The sequence below is a fragment of the Paroedura picta genome, chromosome 6 (genome assembly GCF_049243985.1).
Source record: "Paroedura picta isolate Pp20150507F chromosome 6, Ppicta_v3.0, whole genome shotgun sequence".
In the NCBI taxonomy this organism is placed as follows: Eukaryota; Metazoa; Chordata; class Lepidosauria; order Squamata; family Gekkonidae; genus Paroedura; species Paroedura picta.
Window position 1 is genome coordinate 91,140,426 of NC_135374.1, and position 18,954 is coordinate 91,159,379.

The 18,954-nt window shown below is 40.9% G+C and overlaps 1 protein-coding gene across 1 annotated transcript in view; it reads left to right on the top strand.

Annotated features, from left to right (window-relative positions):
* The first annotated feature begins 150 nt into the window (after positions 1-150).
* Positions 151-18,954, top strand: part of LOC143840831 (E3 SUMO-protein ligase RanBP2-like) — a 37,540-nt gene continuing 18,736 nt past the window's right edge. Inside the window, exons 1-18 of the mRNA XM_077344302.1 lie at positions 151-225; positions 1,917-1,984; positions 2,340-2,451; positions 4,859-5,011; positions 6,391-6,621; positions 7,426-7,571; positions 8,464-8,656; positions 9,676-9,766; positions 10,959-11,168; positions 11,638-11,783; positions 12,421-12,602; positions 12,986-13,109; positions 14,490-14,651; positions 15,450-15,587; positions 15,666-15,812; positions 16,253-16,435; positions 16,616-16,699; positions 18,096-18,231. Of these exons, the coding sequence (XP_077200417.1) occupies positions 151-225; positions 1,917-1,984; positions 2,340-2,451; positions 4,859-5,011; positions 6,391-6,621; positions 7,426-7,571; positions 8,464-8,656; positions 9,676-9,766; positions 10,959-11,168; positions 11,638-11,783; positions 12,421-12,602; positions 12,986-13,109; positions 14,490-14,651; positions 15,450-15,587; positions 15,666-15,812; positions 16,253-16,435; positions 16,616-16,699; positions 18,096-18,231 (2,581 nt within the window). The remainder of the gene's footprint in view (positions 226-1,916; positions 1,985-2,339; positions 2,452-4,858; positions 5,012-6,390; positions 6,622-7,425; positions 7,572-8,463; positions 8,657-9,675; positions 9,767-10,958; positions 11,169-11,637; positions 11,784-12,420; positions 12,603-12,985; positions 13,110-14,489; positions 14,652-15,449; positions 15,588-15,665; positions 15,813-16,252; positions 16,436-16,615; positions 16,700-18,095; positions 18,232-18,954) is intronic.

The following is an 18,954-nucleotide window of genomic DNA, read 5'->3' on the forward strand; positions in this document are numbered from 1 at the left end:
CCTTTTTAGCCGCGCCATCTGTCGCGCGCGGGGTGGCGTCACGGCTCTCCCCAACGGCGCGTTTCGACGGCCCGGCTGCAGCGCTTCTCTGTGACGACGCTCGCTCGGGAGGCAGCGGCGGGCCAGGCTCGGCCTTCCTCGGCCGCCACCATGATGAGGCGCAGCAAGGCGGAGGTGGATCGCTACGTCGCTTCCTTGCTGGCCTCGGCCCCGTCGCCCAGAGAGGTGAGCGCCCGCGCCCTCCCGTCCCACTGGCGCCTTCGCCGGGCAGCAGCGGCCGCGCGCCCCTCCTCTCCCGCCCTCTCCCCACGCCTCCCGGGGTGCCGAGCCCGGCGGTGGAGGGAGCCCCTTAAGAGGCTGAGCAGTGCCCAGCGGGCCAAAGGAACACTTCCCGGCTGGGACCACTGTGGCTGGCGACAGCTGATGCTGAGCTGGTGGGTGGGTGGGGTGGGCGCTTGTTTCATTTCGGCTGCTGCAGGCTCACGCGACTCTTCCTCCGGGGGGGGGGAGGGTTGCTGGTCGCTTCGCGCCGTGGCTGCCGAGGAGGGGAGCGATTGATGCAGATGTGCCGGCTGGGGCTGGCGGAACCCGACAGAGCGTGTTTAAAATGTCCCGGTGTTTTTGCTGCACCCCAGTCTTCTCCCACACCTGGGGAGTCAGAATGCAAATAATTCCTAAGTTAGCTCAAGGGTATGTCGCGAGCGCTGAATGAGAGTCGCTGCTGATAGTGGGAGATGGTTTGGTGATGCGTGTGTGTGTGAGCAAGCCAGAACTGTTTGCAGCTATTTAATAATAGAATAAAGAGCACTGCCCAAGAATGCAGATGAGTGACAGTCAGCCCCACCGTAAGCTAGTTTACTTCCTGATCAGCAGCTCCCTTGTTTGAATTCCATGGAATAGTTGCCCTGTCCGTGTGAACGTTTTTGGACATAGGCAAAAAGAAGAACCTATTGGTACAGAAGGAAAAGAATCTGTAGCAATGCATTTTGCATGTATCTTCATTGGGGGAGATTTACTTTCAGATTGGTTTTTGTTTCATTCCCATTCATATACTTAAATAGATTCTAGACTCGATTTAAGTGTAGATATGGGAGCAATACCAAAAATAATCTAAAAGTAACCCCACCCCCGACCAGGCTGCGCATGAAACACATGGTAGTGGTTCAATTATTAAAGTTTTTTTTTCCCTTCTGCACCTGTTGTTCCCCCTTCAAATATGGCTGAATGCCAGAAAGCAAGAACAGTGGTCTGGATTTGTTATTGTTTGTAATATTTCTGGTAGAGAAAAGCAGCATATAAGAACCAACTCTTCTTTTTCTTCAAATGTTAGAGATTTTTTAAAAAAAAGCTACTCTGACTTCCAGTATATTTCAGTGTGCTAGTTTTACTCTTAAAGTGCTAAGTCCTGAGCCTTCGGGGAGGGCGGTATATAAATTAAAAACTAAATAAATAAAATAAGTAAGTAATCTGAGGCCAGCATTTTCAAGTTACGCCTCTTTGTATAACTCATATACTTGGGTCTTTTTTTCTTTTTCTTTATTTTTTTTTTGTTGATAGCCAGATTTGATTGTGGGCTCCCCCACATGCAGCCAGCTGGGTGACCTTGGGCTCGCCATGGCACTGATAAAACTTCTGACCGAGCAGTGATATCAGGGCTCTCTCAGCCTCACCTACCTCACAGGGTGTCTGTTGTGGGGGGAGGAAAGGGAAGGTGACTGTAAGCCGCTTTGAGCCTCCTTCGGATAGAGAAAAGCGGCATATAAGAACCAACTCTTCTTCTTCTAACTGCTGTAGCAGTACTGCACAGGCAACTGTAAATTTGCATTGCTGGTCCTTTTAGGTTAGGGGTATTTTGATGGAATTTCAGCTATTCATTGATCTGTTCGTTAACTTTAAAAATGTCTCTTTTCCCATAGAAATCCATGAAGGGATTCTTTTTTGCTAAGCTATACTATGAAGCAAAGGAATATGACACTGCTAAAAGGTAACTTCTGTTATTAACTGTCTTTTATCCTTCTAAAACCCTAACTGCTGCAGCAGCCAGTATTTTGCGAAGTTTTTGGGTCATTTCTTGTTCTTTGAAATGCTAAAGGGAAGAAAAAGACTATAGTTAAAATATTTCTGAAACTTCGGTCTCTAGTAAGTTTTCTGGATATGTATCAGGGTTTATATATAATACCTAAGACTAATATTGCTTAATTATGGAGAAAATATAGAATTTATTAACAATACACAGAAGTTGTACCTTGAATTAATCTTTGTTGGTATTAAAGGTGCTACCAGACTCAGTGCTTCATTACAGATTAATTGTAATAACTTATTGTGCTATTTTTATGAAGGTACATATCTTCATATCTCAGTGTCCAAGAAAGAGACCCCAAGGCACATAGATTCTTGGGCCAACTCTGTGAAGCTGAAGATAATATAGAAAAAGCTGTTGGGTGTTACAAGGTAAGAATTGAGTGACCCTGAATTTTGCCTAAAGCATGACTGTTCCTAAAGGAACTTCTTCAGAAAGGACTAGTAAGCTTGTTTAAGACACTTTAACTGGCCTTTGACAATGTACTATAATAGTCAATCTAGTTGAACCAGAGTATCTCTGTGATGAGTTTCCAAGCATGAACTGGTGATATAATTGAATATAATACTGAACTTTTTGTTTAGAAACATAACTGCAGCCATTTAGAAATCTGTTGTGCTGTATCTTGTGGCCCACCAAGCTCCATTCAGCCAACCACCAATATATAAGTGCTGCCGTGATGTTTGTAATTTTGACCAGAAACAAAGTGCTATTGTGCAGGATACGGCTTGATGGGTCACAAGTTGTGTGAGCCTGCCCCAGTCCTGGGCAATGACATGCTTATCTAAAGATGTCAGGGCTGTTATGCTACAGATGGATCTCCTCAGATGGGCTAAATGTGGGATAAGATGCAGTGGACAGACCCCAGTGTTTGTATATGATGTCTTTGGCTTTTTTGTTAGAGTTTTTTCCCCCTAATATAAATTATGCATTTAAATTTTATTCTGAAATTTTTCATATTCATTTTTTTCTGTAAAGGCCGCTTCACTGGGAGTAGCAACTCTTTTCATAGTCTCAGTTCCGCCTAGCTTTCTGTGGGTATCTCTCTTTCCACTGCCGGCAAGCATCAAGGCAGTCTCAGAAAAAAGAGAAAATACTTAGAAATACTGAGTCAAAGAACCAAAAAGGTTAAATAAGTATTTTACATGTGAGGCTAATATTGAGGCTTTTTAGTGTTTTTAAAGGTAAAGGTATCCCCTGGGCAAGCATGGGGTCATGTCTGACCCTTGGGATGACGCCCTCTAGCGTTTTCATGGCAGACTCAATATGGGGTGATTTGCCAGTGCCTTCCCCAGTCATTACCGTTAGTGTTTTTAACCATCAATAATAAATACATGTAATTTCATATATTCCTAATCCTTCTATGTAGTATACTATTAATGTCAAGCCAGTCAACACTATTATCAACTACCAAGGCAATCTAATTCAGTTGGATGTAGCATTGTTCCTGTTATTCAAGCTTTAATTTGGATACATAGTTTTACATTTATTGTGCTTCTCCCCCCCCCCAGTTCCTAATACACAGTCATGAAGTGCAAGAATGCATGCCCCTTAATTTTGCTGTGATATTATTACCCTCTGCGCCAATTTCCTTAAGATTTTGGGTTTATATTTTTGAAAAACTAGATTTCTTTGCATTTTCTTTCCGCTCCCCCCCTGCAAAAAAAACTCCCTCATATAGACGCGTGGAAAAAATATTCTGTGCTGTCAGATAATTACTTGAAAATAAAACAAAATTACTGTGCAAGTTTTCCTGGCACTTGCTAAAAGATTACTGTTGACTTTCTGAAAAAGTGATTATTTGATTCTGGTGTTTAATATATATATATTAACTGTAAGCTGCCTGGAATGCCCTTGGTTTGGAGAGAGCATTAAAAAATGGTACAAAATTTTAAGGGACGAACTGGCATAGTCTTCTGGAGAGAGGTTGAGGAATAGCGGCATGCCTAAAACCAGGGGTAGTCAAATTGCGGCCCTCCAGATGTCCATGGACTACAATTCCCAGAAGCCCCTGCCAGCATTCGCTGGCAGGGGCTCTTGGGAATTGTAGTCCATGGACATCTGGAGGGCCGCAGTTTGACTACCCCTGCCTAAAACCATCCAAGGAACTTCATTTAAGCTAGACTGTAATCCCAAACCTGAGGCAGTACATCAGGTGCATCAAAGAAGACTTCAGTATATCTATCTTTAGCTGCTAATATCTGTTCTGCCATAAATTGGTAATTGCAACTGGTTGAACCATGTTCAATTTTTATATAATGTTGAGAATTATGACTAGGTTTTAGGTAAAATAAAATAGATGAAGAGATTTGTTCTTTTCAGTCTAATTGATGGGGTGGCAGTAACATAATAATTATGGCCTAATTATGTTAAGGTGTAGGCTACCTTTTGTATGCATACATAACTTCCCTGTGAACTCTGCAAAGTCCTGTGCATTTTGGGTCAGTTGTTACGCATAAAAATGCAGTCACTGCCAACTTTGTATTTATTTGTTTTATAGAGTTTATAGTTTAATCATGACTCCCATGTAGTAGACTGTTCTTGGCTCTTTAAAATTCCTGGTGAAGCCTGAATGAATTAGTGTAAACATTACCACAAAATCGCCACCTGTTGTTTATGCACCTTGTCCACTATTTACATGCATCTGTTGCAAATAAAGCAATGGAATATTTTTCTTAAACTCTTAGTGCTTTTTAGTTTGTACTGATTTGTTTTAATAATTCTGCTTATTTATACATTGTAAAGACTTGATTTTGTGTTTCTTCCTTGGGACTGTAGCGCTCAGTGGAACTGAATCCAACACAGAAAGATCTCGTATTGAAGATTGCAGAGCTGTTATGCAGTACTGATGTTGTTGATGGAAGAGGAAAATACTGGGTTGAGAGAGCAGCTAAATTGTTTCCTGGAAGCCCTTCGGTTTTCCGATTGAAGGTAAAACAATATATATTTTTTTACTTGTAACTTCAGCGAGGCATCCTGGTTGTTGGCAAATTTGCTGTTTTCTCTGAGCCAGCAATGTGTAATTTTGGCTCTCGGCTCCAAACCAAAACTGCAAATAGCAGTTTGAAAATAGTTTGTAATTCTGGTTGTTAAGGCAACCATAAATCACAGTTTGCCAGTTCAGATGAAATGATAAACTGAGATTTATTTATTTATATTTGGAATTATCCCCGCTATTCCCAAAGTCAGTCTGGCTTGTGGTGGCTTACAGTAAAAGAATAAAAATACAATAGAATATGATAAAAATACAATATAACCCCCTAGACAAAATGGCAATAAACCACAGTGGCAGGAAAACCGCCTAAGAACCCAACCCCTCCCCTGACCAATCCCCAATAGCCACCATCATCCTTGAGAGAGAAACTATGCCCAGATATGAAAGGCAGGGCTTCCACAGGGTCTAGATAGGGAGGGGCCCAATCTTCCTGACCCTGCCTCAACCAAATGCCTACTGGAAGAGTTCCATCTTGCAGACCCTTTAGAATGTTGACACCCTTGTCAGGGTCCCTCAGCTCTTCTGGGAGCTCATTCTACCAGGTTGGGGCCAGGACTGAAAAGGTCCCGGCCCTGGTCAAGGCCAGTCGAGCCTCCTGGGGCCGGGGACCACCAGAAAATTCATACCCACAGAGTGGAGAGCACTGTGGGGGCATAAGGAGCCAAGCGGACCCTCAGATAAGCAGAGACCAGGCTGTGGGTGGCCTTGAAGGTAAGAACCAGAACCTTGAACCTGATCGAGAAGCCAATTGGTAGCCAATGCAGCTGCCTCAGCGTACGCTGGACATGCACCCCCCAAGATGATCTCGTGAGGAACCTAGCGGCTGCAGTTTGTACCAACTGTAATTTCAAGGACAAGGGAAAATCTGCCTAGAGTGAGTTACCGAAGTCTAATCTGGAAGTGACTGTTGCATGGATCACTGTGGCCCAATGTTCAGGGGGCAGGTAGGGCACTAGTACCCTGGCCTGGTGAAGATGGTGAAACGCCGTTTGGGATCTGAGCCTCCATAGATCAAAGATCACCCTCAAATTCCTGGCCGCAGGTTGAGCCATAATCTGCACCCCATCCAGGCAGGAGAGGCACACTTCCTGATCCTGATTCCTGGCAATTTTTTAAAAAATGTCCTTGTGTGTGTGTTAACTTTTTAAAAATCGTTTTAATTGTGTGTATTTCGGGCAAGTTTGATTTTAATGGCTTTAAAATGTGATTTTATCATGTATTGTTTATTGTTAGCTGCCCTTGTAAGGACAGAAAGGCAGGATACAATTGTTATGTAGATAAAATAAAAGGTAATTGTTTTACTGTTTTATTTCAGGAGCGCCTGTTGGATTGCGGAGGTGAAGATGGCTGGAATCAACTTTTTGATTTGATTCAGTCTGAATTGTATGCCAGACCAGATGATGTATATGTTAACATCAGATTAGTAAAGCTGTATATGTCAAACAAAAGACTAAGAGATGCTGTGATACATTGTCGAGAAGCAGAGAGAAATATCTCTTTACAGTCAAGCTTGGAATGGTGCTTGTGTGTTGTACAGACTCTTAAGGTTTGTTCAGTTATTCAGAGGGATTTTACTTTGTATTTCTTCGATGCTGGCATATTTCTTTAGGGCAGGTGTTCTGAAGTATTGTAGCAAGCCTTCCGTGAAGATTAAACAAGTTTCCCAGCCTCTTTATCCATGGTTTGGGCCTAGCTGTTTGTAAAGAAGAGATCATGTTCATGTGTGCTTACATCGTGTCATGCCTTCATGACGTTGGCTCCAAAAGCTGCCTTTCTGTATGCGGAAGGCTGCTCTACACTTCAGTAGTAGCTTAATGCAAGAGAGGTAAGCTGTATACAGTTTTTCTGTATGCATAAGTGGAGACGTAAGAGCCACTATAGAACTTGTCTACTGTAGGGCAAACTTTATGAAACAGCATTCGTATCTATTTTATAATCATGCTACTTTGTGTCCAACCCAAGCTGCCAGCCTAAAACAATTTGGTTAGAGAGCATGTACCAAGATTGCGCTTGTTAACAGCATCTTGGGATTTGTTAGGAAAGCAGTTGTCTCGCCTTCATATGATTTTACCTTTCAAATATTAGCTTATATAAACTCACAGACTAAAATATATTCAGCCTCGTAATATTTTCAAGTCCCTTAATTTGCATGTACAGCAAGCTTTATACTTGGTTGCATACGCTGGCAGGGGCTCATGGGAATTGTAGTCCATGGGCATCTGGAGGACCACAGGTTGACTACCCCTGCCTTAGAGAATGAATGTATTTGTATTTGACTATCTGCTATGCAGAAAAGTATAGTGGGAGTTTAATAGCTTAGCTAACATAGTCTTTGAATTATGTCTTCTAGGAATATCTGAAATCCATACAGGATTCTGAGTCTGGAAAAGCTAATTGGAAAAGAACTCACCGGGACCTATTGTTGGCTTACTCTAATCTCGTCGTAATGATGCTTTCAAACAGAGATGTAAAAGAGAGTAGAGAATCCCTTGAAAGGTGTTTAAATCTTATTGTCACTTCTTTTAATAGTGAACTTGACATCCCCCTGCCTGTCACTAAAATGGGACCATTCATAAAGTGCCGTTTTCCACATAATATAGAAAAATCGGTTGTAGATAGATTTATAATAAAACAATGGCCCAGCAAGCACAGGGTATGATTCTTGCCTTCCAGGAGCCATAAAGTGTTGAAACAGTCTAGTTTATGGAGAAGAGAAATTGATCTGCTCAAGCTTTATAATATGCCAGAGAAAAAAATAGAGTTGTAATTACTTTGTCTGCCTTGAAGTTCAAAGATCTCTGGGAGTGGAATTGATGAGGATTGAAGATCATATACCCAGGAATGCATGTGGGATAGAAAAAATAGAGCCCATAACTATTTCTGTCATCCTGCAATGAAGTATGATCTATGATTGGGGAATATGTGTAACGAGTCATGCATTACCCAAAGTCTAGCATTATATCACTCAAGTGCCTACACACCTAGGCTTGAATCTCTGCAATCAGAATGATTTTTCTCTAGTACTAGTCTGGAACTAGGTGAATAAAAGCGGCTCATCTAGCCATGGAGCTTTTGGGGAGGGGGGAAAGAAATGACAGAATTTCCTCTTTGTCAAGGCAGAACTCTTCTAATGATGCCTGTATGGGCAAGAAAATGTGCACATGTTTCCATCAAAGCCTCTGCATTCCTTTGATGCCTTAGGTCTGCCCACCCCCACCCCCTTTTTCTCCTCTTCTATCCCTGGAAATCATGGCAAAGGAGTGCCAAAAAGCAAAGTAAACAAAATATAAGCATTAACTTTAATATATGTACCAGCATGCTGTGTTTTTAGTAATGAGTACTGATCCTCAAATCTGGTATTGATGCTAATCAACACCTTGTCTTGTAGCTTTGATCATGCACTTTATTCAGTGAAGCAGCATGTAACTAGAGATGATGAGTTGTCTATAACCTTCCTGGAAATGAGAGGCCACTTCTACATGCATGCTGGAACTCTGCTTTTAAAAATGGCCCAGCAAAGTGAGGTGCAGTGGAGAGCTGTTTATGAATTGGCAGCGTTGTGTTACCTTATAGCTTTCCAGGTAAGCTACTTTAACAGCATGCCGTGCTTTTAACATGCTGCTCTGTTTGGTTGACACCAACTGTGTTGTGGTTTTGTGCTAAATACAAATGGGGTGCTCCCAGAGGGTGCGATGTATCCCTACACTCCTGAAAGGTCTTCAAGTTGTAACCACACTTTTGAATATTAAAATCCTTATAAACTGGAAGTCTGATCTGGTGGGGAATGCAAACTTCACAAATGTAGCCAAGATTCAATTGCCTGTGGATAAATAATAATTTCACCTATGAAATTTGCCACTCACCTTAGCAGACAGTCCTTGCACAGAATGGCATTCCGGCAGTACTGTTCCCTCCTGGGGGCCATACTGATGCTTTATGGCTGCTGCCTTTGTGTGCTGTTGCTCACAGGCATGGGTTTCCTTGCCTTCTGTCAGCTCTCCCGTTGAAGCTAGGAGAATCCTGGTCATTTATTTGTGTCAGTTTTCTTTTTAGGCCAACGGATTTGTGCTAACGGATTAGACAAGTTGAAACACTCAGCTTGCTTCTTTTGACCATGCAACCAATTTGCCCATGCCTAGGTTTTCAAATTTCTTATTATTATCCTCATGATTGCTCTTGGAAAGACTGAAAGCTCCAATGCTAGTCCGTCCGTCCGTCCGTCCGTCCTTCCTTCCTTCCTTCCTTCCTTCCTTCCTTCCTTCCTTCCTTCCTTCCTTCCTTCCTTCCTTCCTTCCTTCCTTCCTTCCTTCCTTCCTTCCTTCCTTCCTTCCTTCCTTCCTTCCTTCCTTCCTTCAAGATTGTTTATCCATTACAATCCTTTTGCATCATGCCCACGTTAAATAAACATCCAGGTTTTTAATTTAGCATTGCCGGTGTTTAGTGTTGTATGAAGCCGTAATGGATGCAGTTATTTTGCATAACCTTTTCACAACATGTAACGCCACCAGCAGAAAAATTAATTTCGTTCTTAGTAAGCGCGGTAATATTGGAGTATCTTTCAGTGAGAAGAGACTTCTTTATTTTTGTATATGTTTGCCAGGTTCCTAGACCAAAGTCAAAACTAATAAAAGGAGATCAAGCTGAGCAAGAGAAGCTGGAAATGTTAGCCTGTGACCGACAGAGCCAATCTGGTAATAAGAATAACGATGTTTTTTAAAAAATTAAAACTTGTCTGGCATTAAGTAGATATGCCCTAAACAGTTTTATAGTAGCTCAGTGAATTGAAATTGCACATCCTGAACTACATCCACACAGATAGTTCCCTTTGTAGTTCTTATTGCTTGAATGGAGCACCGCATGGTAGTTTTGTCTGCACCTATCCTTGCCTCAGCCCTTCATGGCTGCTGTTTGGCCCCAAACCCTAGGGAGTTTTTCCCAGGCATTTTTTAAAAGAATGGTAATATCTGTATCATTGTAACACTGTTATATGTTACAACAATACACTAGTTTTAAGATTCTAGCCCTTTTGCTTTTAAAGGTATTATATGCAACCAATACCTGTCCTTTTAGGGCTCTGTAACCTAATCGGCTAGGTATTTCATTTAAAGTTGGGAACTAGTGCATTGTAATAAATCATAATGTGTTAACGCTATAGCTTTTACTGTTTTTTTAAATTAAAAAGTCTTTTAAAACATCTCCAATGCAGGGGGCAAATGGCTGCCACAGCAGTATGGAAAATGTGAGCAGGATCTGAAAAAATGTGTACTTTACTTATCAACACAATGTCCAAGATTCTTTGATAGTTATCTGTCTCCCCCCCCCCCCCCAATTGTATCATAGCAGGTTTGGGTATTTTGAGCATGAGAAATATTGGTGTTTGATGATATTCTTGAATCCTAATGCTAGTATCCAGGACTGGGGGGGTGGGGTGTTTTTTGAGCTAAAAGGTACCAAATGTGTAGTATAGCTGCTGGTTCTTCTCAACCCAACTCCCAAGTTTTTTAAAAATAGGAGCAGGGTGTCCAATTCTACGGACCTCCAGAGGAAGTGCCCCCATCCTCCATTGTTTCAAATGGAGGGAGGGAAGCATTTAAAGTGATTTTTCTCCATTCCAAGCTGTGACTTTGATTTTGAATAAACTTGCGTCTGAAGGCATTTAAGGGGACTGCAATCTCTCTAAATGCCTTTTAATTCTGGCTGTCCAGCGATTCTGAAAAGGCTAATTTGGTAGCCAGAAAAAGTAATCAAAATTGGTATCTAGTTGAATTAATACCAGAATAATACTGATAAGATTTGGAAGGGGGGCTCAGATTATCTTGTATCTACAGTTCAAACAGTAACTTTGTCCTGTTACCTCTGTTAATATTGCATTTTCTGTTTCAGGCCACATGCTGCTAAACCTTAGTCACAGCAAGCATGACTTCTTCAAGGAGATTGTTGAATCGTTTGCAAACAAGAGTGGGCAATCTGCTTTATTTGATGCACTATTTGGGACTGATTCTTGTAGAAAGAGTTCCTTCCTTGGCACTGATGATATCCGAAATGTTGGTGTACAGGCACCAGAAACCATGGAGCTAACTAGATATGATATTGGTAAGAGGTTTGAGAATCCTAAATTCCTGCACATATATTGTGAGTACATTGTATATTACATGAGACATTCATAGAATTCAAGACTACTCAGGTCCTCAGAGCTACAAACAAAACTGGATGAACAGGCAGAGAAGACATGAATTAAATCACCTTTTATTAGAATGAAACACAGGGAGGGCTTGAACAGATTAACATGATCAATATATTCTTTCCGGCTGACACTCTTCAACACTGGGAAATACTGACTGACACGAGGCATAGAGCATGCATAAGCAAGAAGGAATCCTCTTGCTGTTGGTGCCTGTTGCTCTAGGAACTTCTTCCTATCGTTTCTGTCTTGGGCAGAGATTCCAGGCATAAATTCAGAATTATCTGAGCATCCTAAAAATGTGTCTGATGCCAGCTGGTAAAGGGTTTCATATTGAAATGTAAATTATTTTGTTGGACAATTTGACATGTACTCTGATAGCAGATGATGACTGTGTGCGAGTCATCACCTATGGGTTACATCCAAAGCCCCACCAAGAGAGGGAAGCTGAATATCGTGGTCTGATACACCCAGGCTTTAAGAACCTGCAACAGGAAGGAGAGAACAACATAGACTGGATCTTAAGCGTCAGACAGCCATCTTCCCACAGTGTCCTTTCCTGTGTTTGGAGTACCTGCAGATTCTGCTCTTGAGTGTCAGGGAACTCGGGGATTACAGGGCAAAGGGGGATTGTCAACAACCTCCTTCTGTATTGTCCACAGAAGTGCCATTGTGCCAGTGCAGCTGCTGCTTAGCCAGAGGAATGGCACCTTTGGGTCCCGCTCAGTGTTTCAACTTGGCTTGTTTTGCTTTCACTTACATGATTTGTGGATGACAGCTTTTGTGGGCAAAAATTTGGTAACCAAAATCCAAATTTGGCCACTGCCTCTTAATACAGTATTTAGGGACTTTATATTTTTGGAAGTGAATCAGTTTGTGCTTGCGTTTAGGTGCCATTAAATTGCACAGCGGCAGTCTCCAGCACCTTACGTGGCTCGGTCTACAGTGGAGGTCTGCATCAGCTCTACAAGCCATTCGCAAGTGGCTAAAGCAGATTTTCCATTTGCCTCAGGAAACATCAAGGCTTGAAACCAATGCCCCCGAGTCAATTTGCATATTGGACCTTGAAGTAAGGAAACAATTCAAATGGAACTTTCAAGCACTGAGGTTTTGCTTTGATGTAGTTCAGCAGGACTTAACATATTTCTATTTTGTGTAAAACAGGTATTTCTACTCGGAGTGATCTTTACCAGTCACTTGCAGTCCCAGGAAACAGAGAAGTTTCATACTCTGTACACTGTCCATCAGCCTCGGTTTCTGCCATTGCCAATATGCAAGCAGCTTTGTACTGAAAGGCAAAGAGAGTGGTGGGATGCCGCTTATAATCTTGTTCACAAACGGGCCGTGTAAGTGTGACTGTTACTCTTGTTGCATGCTTTGTGGGAGGTGTGTGATTACAAACTCTGTCTTAACCACTTGCCATCTTTTAGTCTTATTCCCTGAACATTTTCCGTGTTAAAGGATCAGATAAAGGAAATCTTTAGCATTGTTCTTTACATTTTACTGGGCTGGGTTTGAAAAGTAGGTAGGGCTATCAGAGCTTTCTTTATGTGCATATTCTGCGTGCTTGGTAGAACTTCTCTGGGCAACATTTTTCACCTGCTGTGGGTGTTTTCTTTATAGTATAATTTTCTCAAACTCTTTGTATTACTTTTCAGGTGATGATTAGTCAGAAGCACTGAATACTGTTGTACAGCTGACCTTTTCCTACATAAATGTTCTCTTTCAGACCGGGGACAGCAGCAAAAGTGAGACTTCGAGTTCAGCATGAAATAAACAGCTTAAGAGCCTTGGGAAACCATGGGCTTCAACCAGCTCTAATTATACACTGGGCAAAAAGTCTTCTTAAAACAGTATGTGATGCTTCTTTATCAACTTTACATGTGTTTATTAAAACATCTGATCATAAGCCTCTAATGCTGGCTGCGGGAGAGAGAGTTATTGAATGTTGATTGGCAAAATATTTAAATGAAATCCACAGTAGTAAAACTTGAGTTTGTAACAGTTATTCTAAGTGGTTTATGTTTTGTCTTAATTTTGTTTTGTTTTGAGAGCCAGTTTGGTGTAGCGGTTAGGAGTGTGGACTTCTAATCTGGCATGCCAGGTTCGATACTGTCAAGTGCTGACAAAACTCACAACCAAAACTTCTATAAGAAAAAAGCTTTAATTGGCAGTAGATCAGATCACTATAACGTTCGAAGTCAAATCTGTTCGATACAAGAACAGCAGGCACTTATCAATACTTTTCTCCCGCCCAAAACTTGAGCGTTCCCAAGGGAGGGGGAACCCCTCACCCAGGTGCCATCCCAGGCTTCCTGCCAAGGTGTTGAAGTTAGCACGGCCGTGGTCAGGCCGGCACCTCAGGCTAGCTGATAAGCTGTTCACAGGAACTGGGCAACATTGTTTCACAGTAGAGGGAATATGCAGTGTAAAAATGCAAGGATCAAAGCAATGGGGAATCAAAGGAAAACTACAAGCAGGGGTTTTACATGGGAACATTTTGGTTACATGGGAACGTCCCAGCAAAGGCACAGCACAGACACAGCATACAAGATGGAGTCAGACAGGTTCACTGAACAGTAATCATGGCAGAGAGCAGGGACTGATCCTGACAGATTCTGCGCTCCCCCACATGCAACCAGCTGGGAGACCTTGGGCTCCCCACGGCACTGAGAAAGCTGTTCTGACCAAGCAGTGATATCAGGGCTCTCTCAGCCTCACCCACCCCACAGGGTGTCTGTTGTGGGGAGAGGAATGGGAAGGTGACTGTAAGCCGTTTTGAGCCTCCTTTGGGTAGGGGAAAGTGGGGGGTTTCTGTAATGTATGGTTGTATATTGTGTAAGTTGGCAAATGCCTCTACTACATAGAAGGCCGAGTTTGACCATTTGGCTGTAAGAATTTATAGCTTGTGGGGAGACTCAGCTGATATCTAGGGAGACTATGTGGAAGCTCATTTGGCTTATATACAGTAACAATGAACCATGTCTGACTTTCAGTTAGATTCTGAATGTTTAAATCTCTTTGTTCACTTAAAAATGAGTATGTTAGCTTTCTGTGAGATGGCTTACTTTAATTAAATACTTACAGCTGTTAAAATATTATTAAAACATCAATATGCACAAAAATCTCAAGATTGGAGTACAACTAGTAACAGTGGCATAATGATAAAAAGAAAAATGTGAAATGATACCAGACTAACATAAAAAGTTAATCCCCACTGTGTAACTTTGCAGGGCTGTGGCCTTAATTCTTTCTATGACCAAAGGGAATACATTGGACGCAGTGTTTATTATTGGAAAAAAGTTTTGCCAATGCTTGAGACAATCAAGAAAAAGAAAAGTATTCCTGAGCCAATTAATCCTTTGTTCAAGCATTTTCACATTGAAGATATTCAGGTAATAAAGATGATGACGATTAATAATAATCAGAGCTTGAGAAATATTGAACTGCCAAAGGAAAATTTTGTTTCTCTATACATTGAATCTTCTTACCAACAGCTTTTCATAGAATCATAGAGTTGGAAGGGGCCATACAGACCATCTAGTCCAACCCCCTGCTCAATGCAGGATCAGCCCAAAGCATCCTAAAGCATGCTTTGTTTTGTTGTGATTATTTTCTCTTATCCATAAAGTTAGCTCATTCCTAGTAAGGGGGACAGGCAAGGAGCTCCCAAAAGGTGTATGTGGTGGAGGAACAGCTAGGTGGGGTAGGTAGGTGCAGATGAAGGAACACAGAAGTACCTGGCAGATGAGTAAAGGAGAGGGGAAATCAGAAGAAAAGAAAGGTGGGAGGTCCCCTTCCCTACATATCTCTCATCTACTAAGTGGAGCATGTAAGCCCATTATATTTTTAATAAGCAATTTTATGTTAAACCATCTGTTAATTGTTGGTTTCACTAGCAATGAGTGAAAACATTCACAAACTTAAGGAATAAACGTTTAAAAAGGAGCCTTATAAATGGAGTAGGAATAACATATGTAGACAATGGGCAGAAAGTGAAGAGATACTCTGTTCATTGGTGATGGCTACTTTTTGCCATGTTGAAGCTAACTTCCCCAACGTCAGCAACAAGTCTCCTTTAATAAAGGACATTTTACTTGCTAGGACTTGTAAAATATTCTGTATTAAGAAATATCCTGTATTAACAAAATATCCTGTATTCACAAAAATGAGCACTATTTGTGTTTTCTTAGGCTTCCCAGGTTGAAGGATATCGAGAGGAAGCACACATAGCATTTGCTATATTGGATGCTGTTGATGGGAAGACAGATGATGCTATGCAAGCATTTGAAGCTATTAAAAACGTTGTCTCATACTGGAATCTTGCTCTGGTAAGTACTGGGTTTCTTCAGATGTCTGTCCGTATAATTTGAAAGTTGCCTTCTGAAGCCTTTTGTTCTTTTTGCTAGATTTTCCAGAGGAAGGCAGAAGAGATGGAGAATGATGCTCTGTCACCAGAAGAACAAGAAGAATGCAGGAATTATCTAAAGAAAAGCAGAGACTGTCTCATCAAGATAATTGATGAAAGTTGCACAGATGCGACAATAATAGAAAAGGTTCATAATTTGGATTCTATTTTTCCAAGTAAACCCTAGATAACAAAGTGCACTTTACTCTGTGGTTGATCACTAAAGTTAAAACAGATCAGGGTATATGATTAAACATTTTAGAAAATCCATATAATTTAGTTATTCTAAACTGCCTGTGTTTGTTCTAAAGCCTTCACTTGTGAACCAATTCAAATTTCATTCCCAAGAAACTCAGACTTTAATATTGAGTGCGTTGGGACAAACTTGAATCCGTCCACATACAACTTTTTTTTTTTTAACTTTCTGGTTTAACCATCACTTCAATTTAATTTTTTAATGAAACAAAGTAGTTGATGAAATTCCAGCAGCTGAAACATATAGTTGCCCAGTTTAGGAATTCAGAACGTGTTGTTGTTCAGTATAAACTGATTCTCTAAAATCCCATATACTTTGTAATTTTCTTCCAGCTGCCTGTATCTGTAGAAACGGTTAAGGAGATGTTGGAAGGTGTATTGCAAGAACTTGGAGACAACGGTGAAGAAAGGAGTTGTGCTTTGAACAATGACATGAGCCAACCAGCTGACATGGAAAATAAGCATTCTACTCCATCACCCACAAAATTCTCACTGTCTCCAAGTAAAAGCTACAAGGTAAATTGCCACCTTGGTCTTCTTTTCTGACAGATTATGGAAAGAGCATTGTTACAAATACTGGCAGCCCACTAATTAAGCACTGCATGAGAATTGATAATACAAAACAAGAAATTATAAGAATCACCAAAGGTAGCACCTTCCATTACATGGTCTAAACCTCTAACAATTTTTTTTCAGTTCTCTCCCAAAACTCCTCCTCGCTGGGCAGAGGATCAAAAATCTCTCCTTCAGATGCTGTGCCAGCAAGTAGAATCTATCAAGGTAAATATAATGGAATCTCACATTGCTGTGTATTTTGTGAGCCCATACTTTGCAAGCCAGAGGTTTAGTGCTGTTTTATGCTTATCAGATGGTCAAGAAGTTTATACTCAGCTGATTATTCCAGAGTAGAGATTGGAGCATTGCTGCTACCAGCCTGGTTAAATTATATGAAATGGCTTTTTTTTAAATGTGGTTCCAAATTTTCCCAATCTTCATCCTCTAATAGTTCTAGAGCATTTAGATAAGGTCTGAAATGTTTTATATAAACATTTAGGTAGGGCAAGATTTTTTAGTGCTGAAAATATTGCTGCTTCATTAATACCCCAAATATATATTAACTGCTTAACTTCAGTTTTATAGATTCTCTTCATAATAATATTACATACAGTGCTGGAATCTTATTGATGGATTGATTGATTTAATTAATGACTTATTTGCATTAATTAATTAGATGTTTAGCCCACCTCTCTCCAAGGTCTCGAGGTGGTTATATCAGACATTAAAACCCACTAAAACCCCAGCTCATAAAACCAAGCATAACCCAACACAAAAGATGGCTAAATCCGTCTTCCCACTCACAGCCATCAACCAAAGACCTGGTGGAAGAGCTTTTGTAGCAAGGCAATCCTGTCTCAGAGAAGGGAATACAAGTTCATAATGCCTCTTTTTTTTCTGTTGAGAGTAGAAGATTTGTACAGAATCTAAAGCACAAATTAGATGTGAAACATCAAACTTCTGCTAGTCTTTTAAAGGGAAATTACCACACTGATAGAGTGGCTGTTATAGAGACAATTTGATTATTCCAACACCTACAACAGTTTAAAGCCCCTCAAAAGAGAAATATTTAACGTGCCAATTGCCAGTCCTTTTTCTCTACCGGGCTAAAACAGGAGGGATTCAGATGGCAATGTGGGGTTTAAACTGCTTCCCTCTCACGTTGTCTCAGTCCAAATTGGGCTTCCCTTGTTGCTTTAATTAAGCTTTAAATAAGATCAGTCATCAGATTTCTCATCTGTGTTGACCTTATAAAACACAATCTAACATTGTTATGTTCTAAAATATTTTTTTAAGTTTATAATATATAAGTTTTCTCATTCTATTAAAGGATGAAAAGAAAATGTAGAATCTGGCTTACATAGAAAAGTGATCTGAGTGTTTTTATTATTAAAGGCGATTCAAGCTCCATCTGAGGGTGTTATAGTTTTGTAATGATCCAGAGCATATACCTAGCAGTAGCAGAGATTTAGAAACTTTTCAGAGTAGTTAAGGTTCCTGTAGTCATAAAATCTTAGTGTAAATTGCCTTTTTTGGCTTCCATTTCTCTTTAGTGCTGTTGAGGAGAGAGTGATTTATGCCAGTGGCTTCCAGTTTTCCTTATTGACACTCTCTTTGACAGCATGAGATGCAAGAGTTGAAACTTAACAGTTCAAACACAAACATATCTCAGCGGTGGCCTTCTGAAAGTTATGCAACGGAAGCAATGCCAGATGGCTATCAAGGAGCACAGAACTTTCATGGAGCACCACTAACAGGTAACTAGGTTGTGGAATGTAAAGTTATAGATGTTGGTAAACTTTTATCAAAAAATACTAAAGCTTGAAGGGAGGTTTGGTATATAAATACCATTCAAAATATAAGAATTGTTTGCCTTAGGTGTTGAGGATGAGACCACCAGCACGTTTGTGCAAGACATGATTGCACAGTAGAATTGACAGGTGTCAAGTGCTAGAAGAACTCACAACGTACTTCTGTAATAAGAAAGCTTTATTGGAAAGTTACTTCAGTCACCATAACTAGCAAAGTCAAATCTGCCAAACCTTACAATTGCAAATCCTTTTCAAGAGAATTCTCCCGCCCAAAACTTGAAGGTTCCGAAGGGGAGGGGGGAAGAGCTCCAGGTGCCCGGCTGGGCAATTAACCAAGGAGTGTTACTTCTAGCACGTCCTTGGACCACTTGGTGCCCACTGACAAGATAACTGCTTTTGTTACAAAGAGCAGGCCTCGCCGGCCGGTTCAAAAAACAAATAGTTCACAGCAAATCATGATAACGAAGGCATAGCAGACAAGTTTCGTTTTCAGGCAGACAGCTAAATATATTGGGTCGAGGTTACATAGAGACCCAAAAAGCAAAAGGTAACACTAAGGCTAAACAAACATGGAGATGCTCAGGTTAACATAAAAATCATGGCAGAGAACAGGCACTGATCCTGACAACAGGAAGCAGGGTAGCACAAATAATTAGGTTTGGGGTAGCA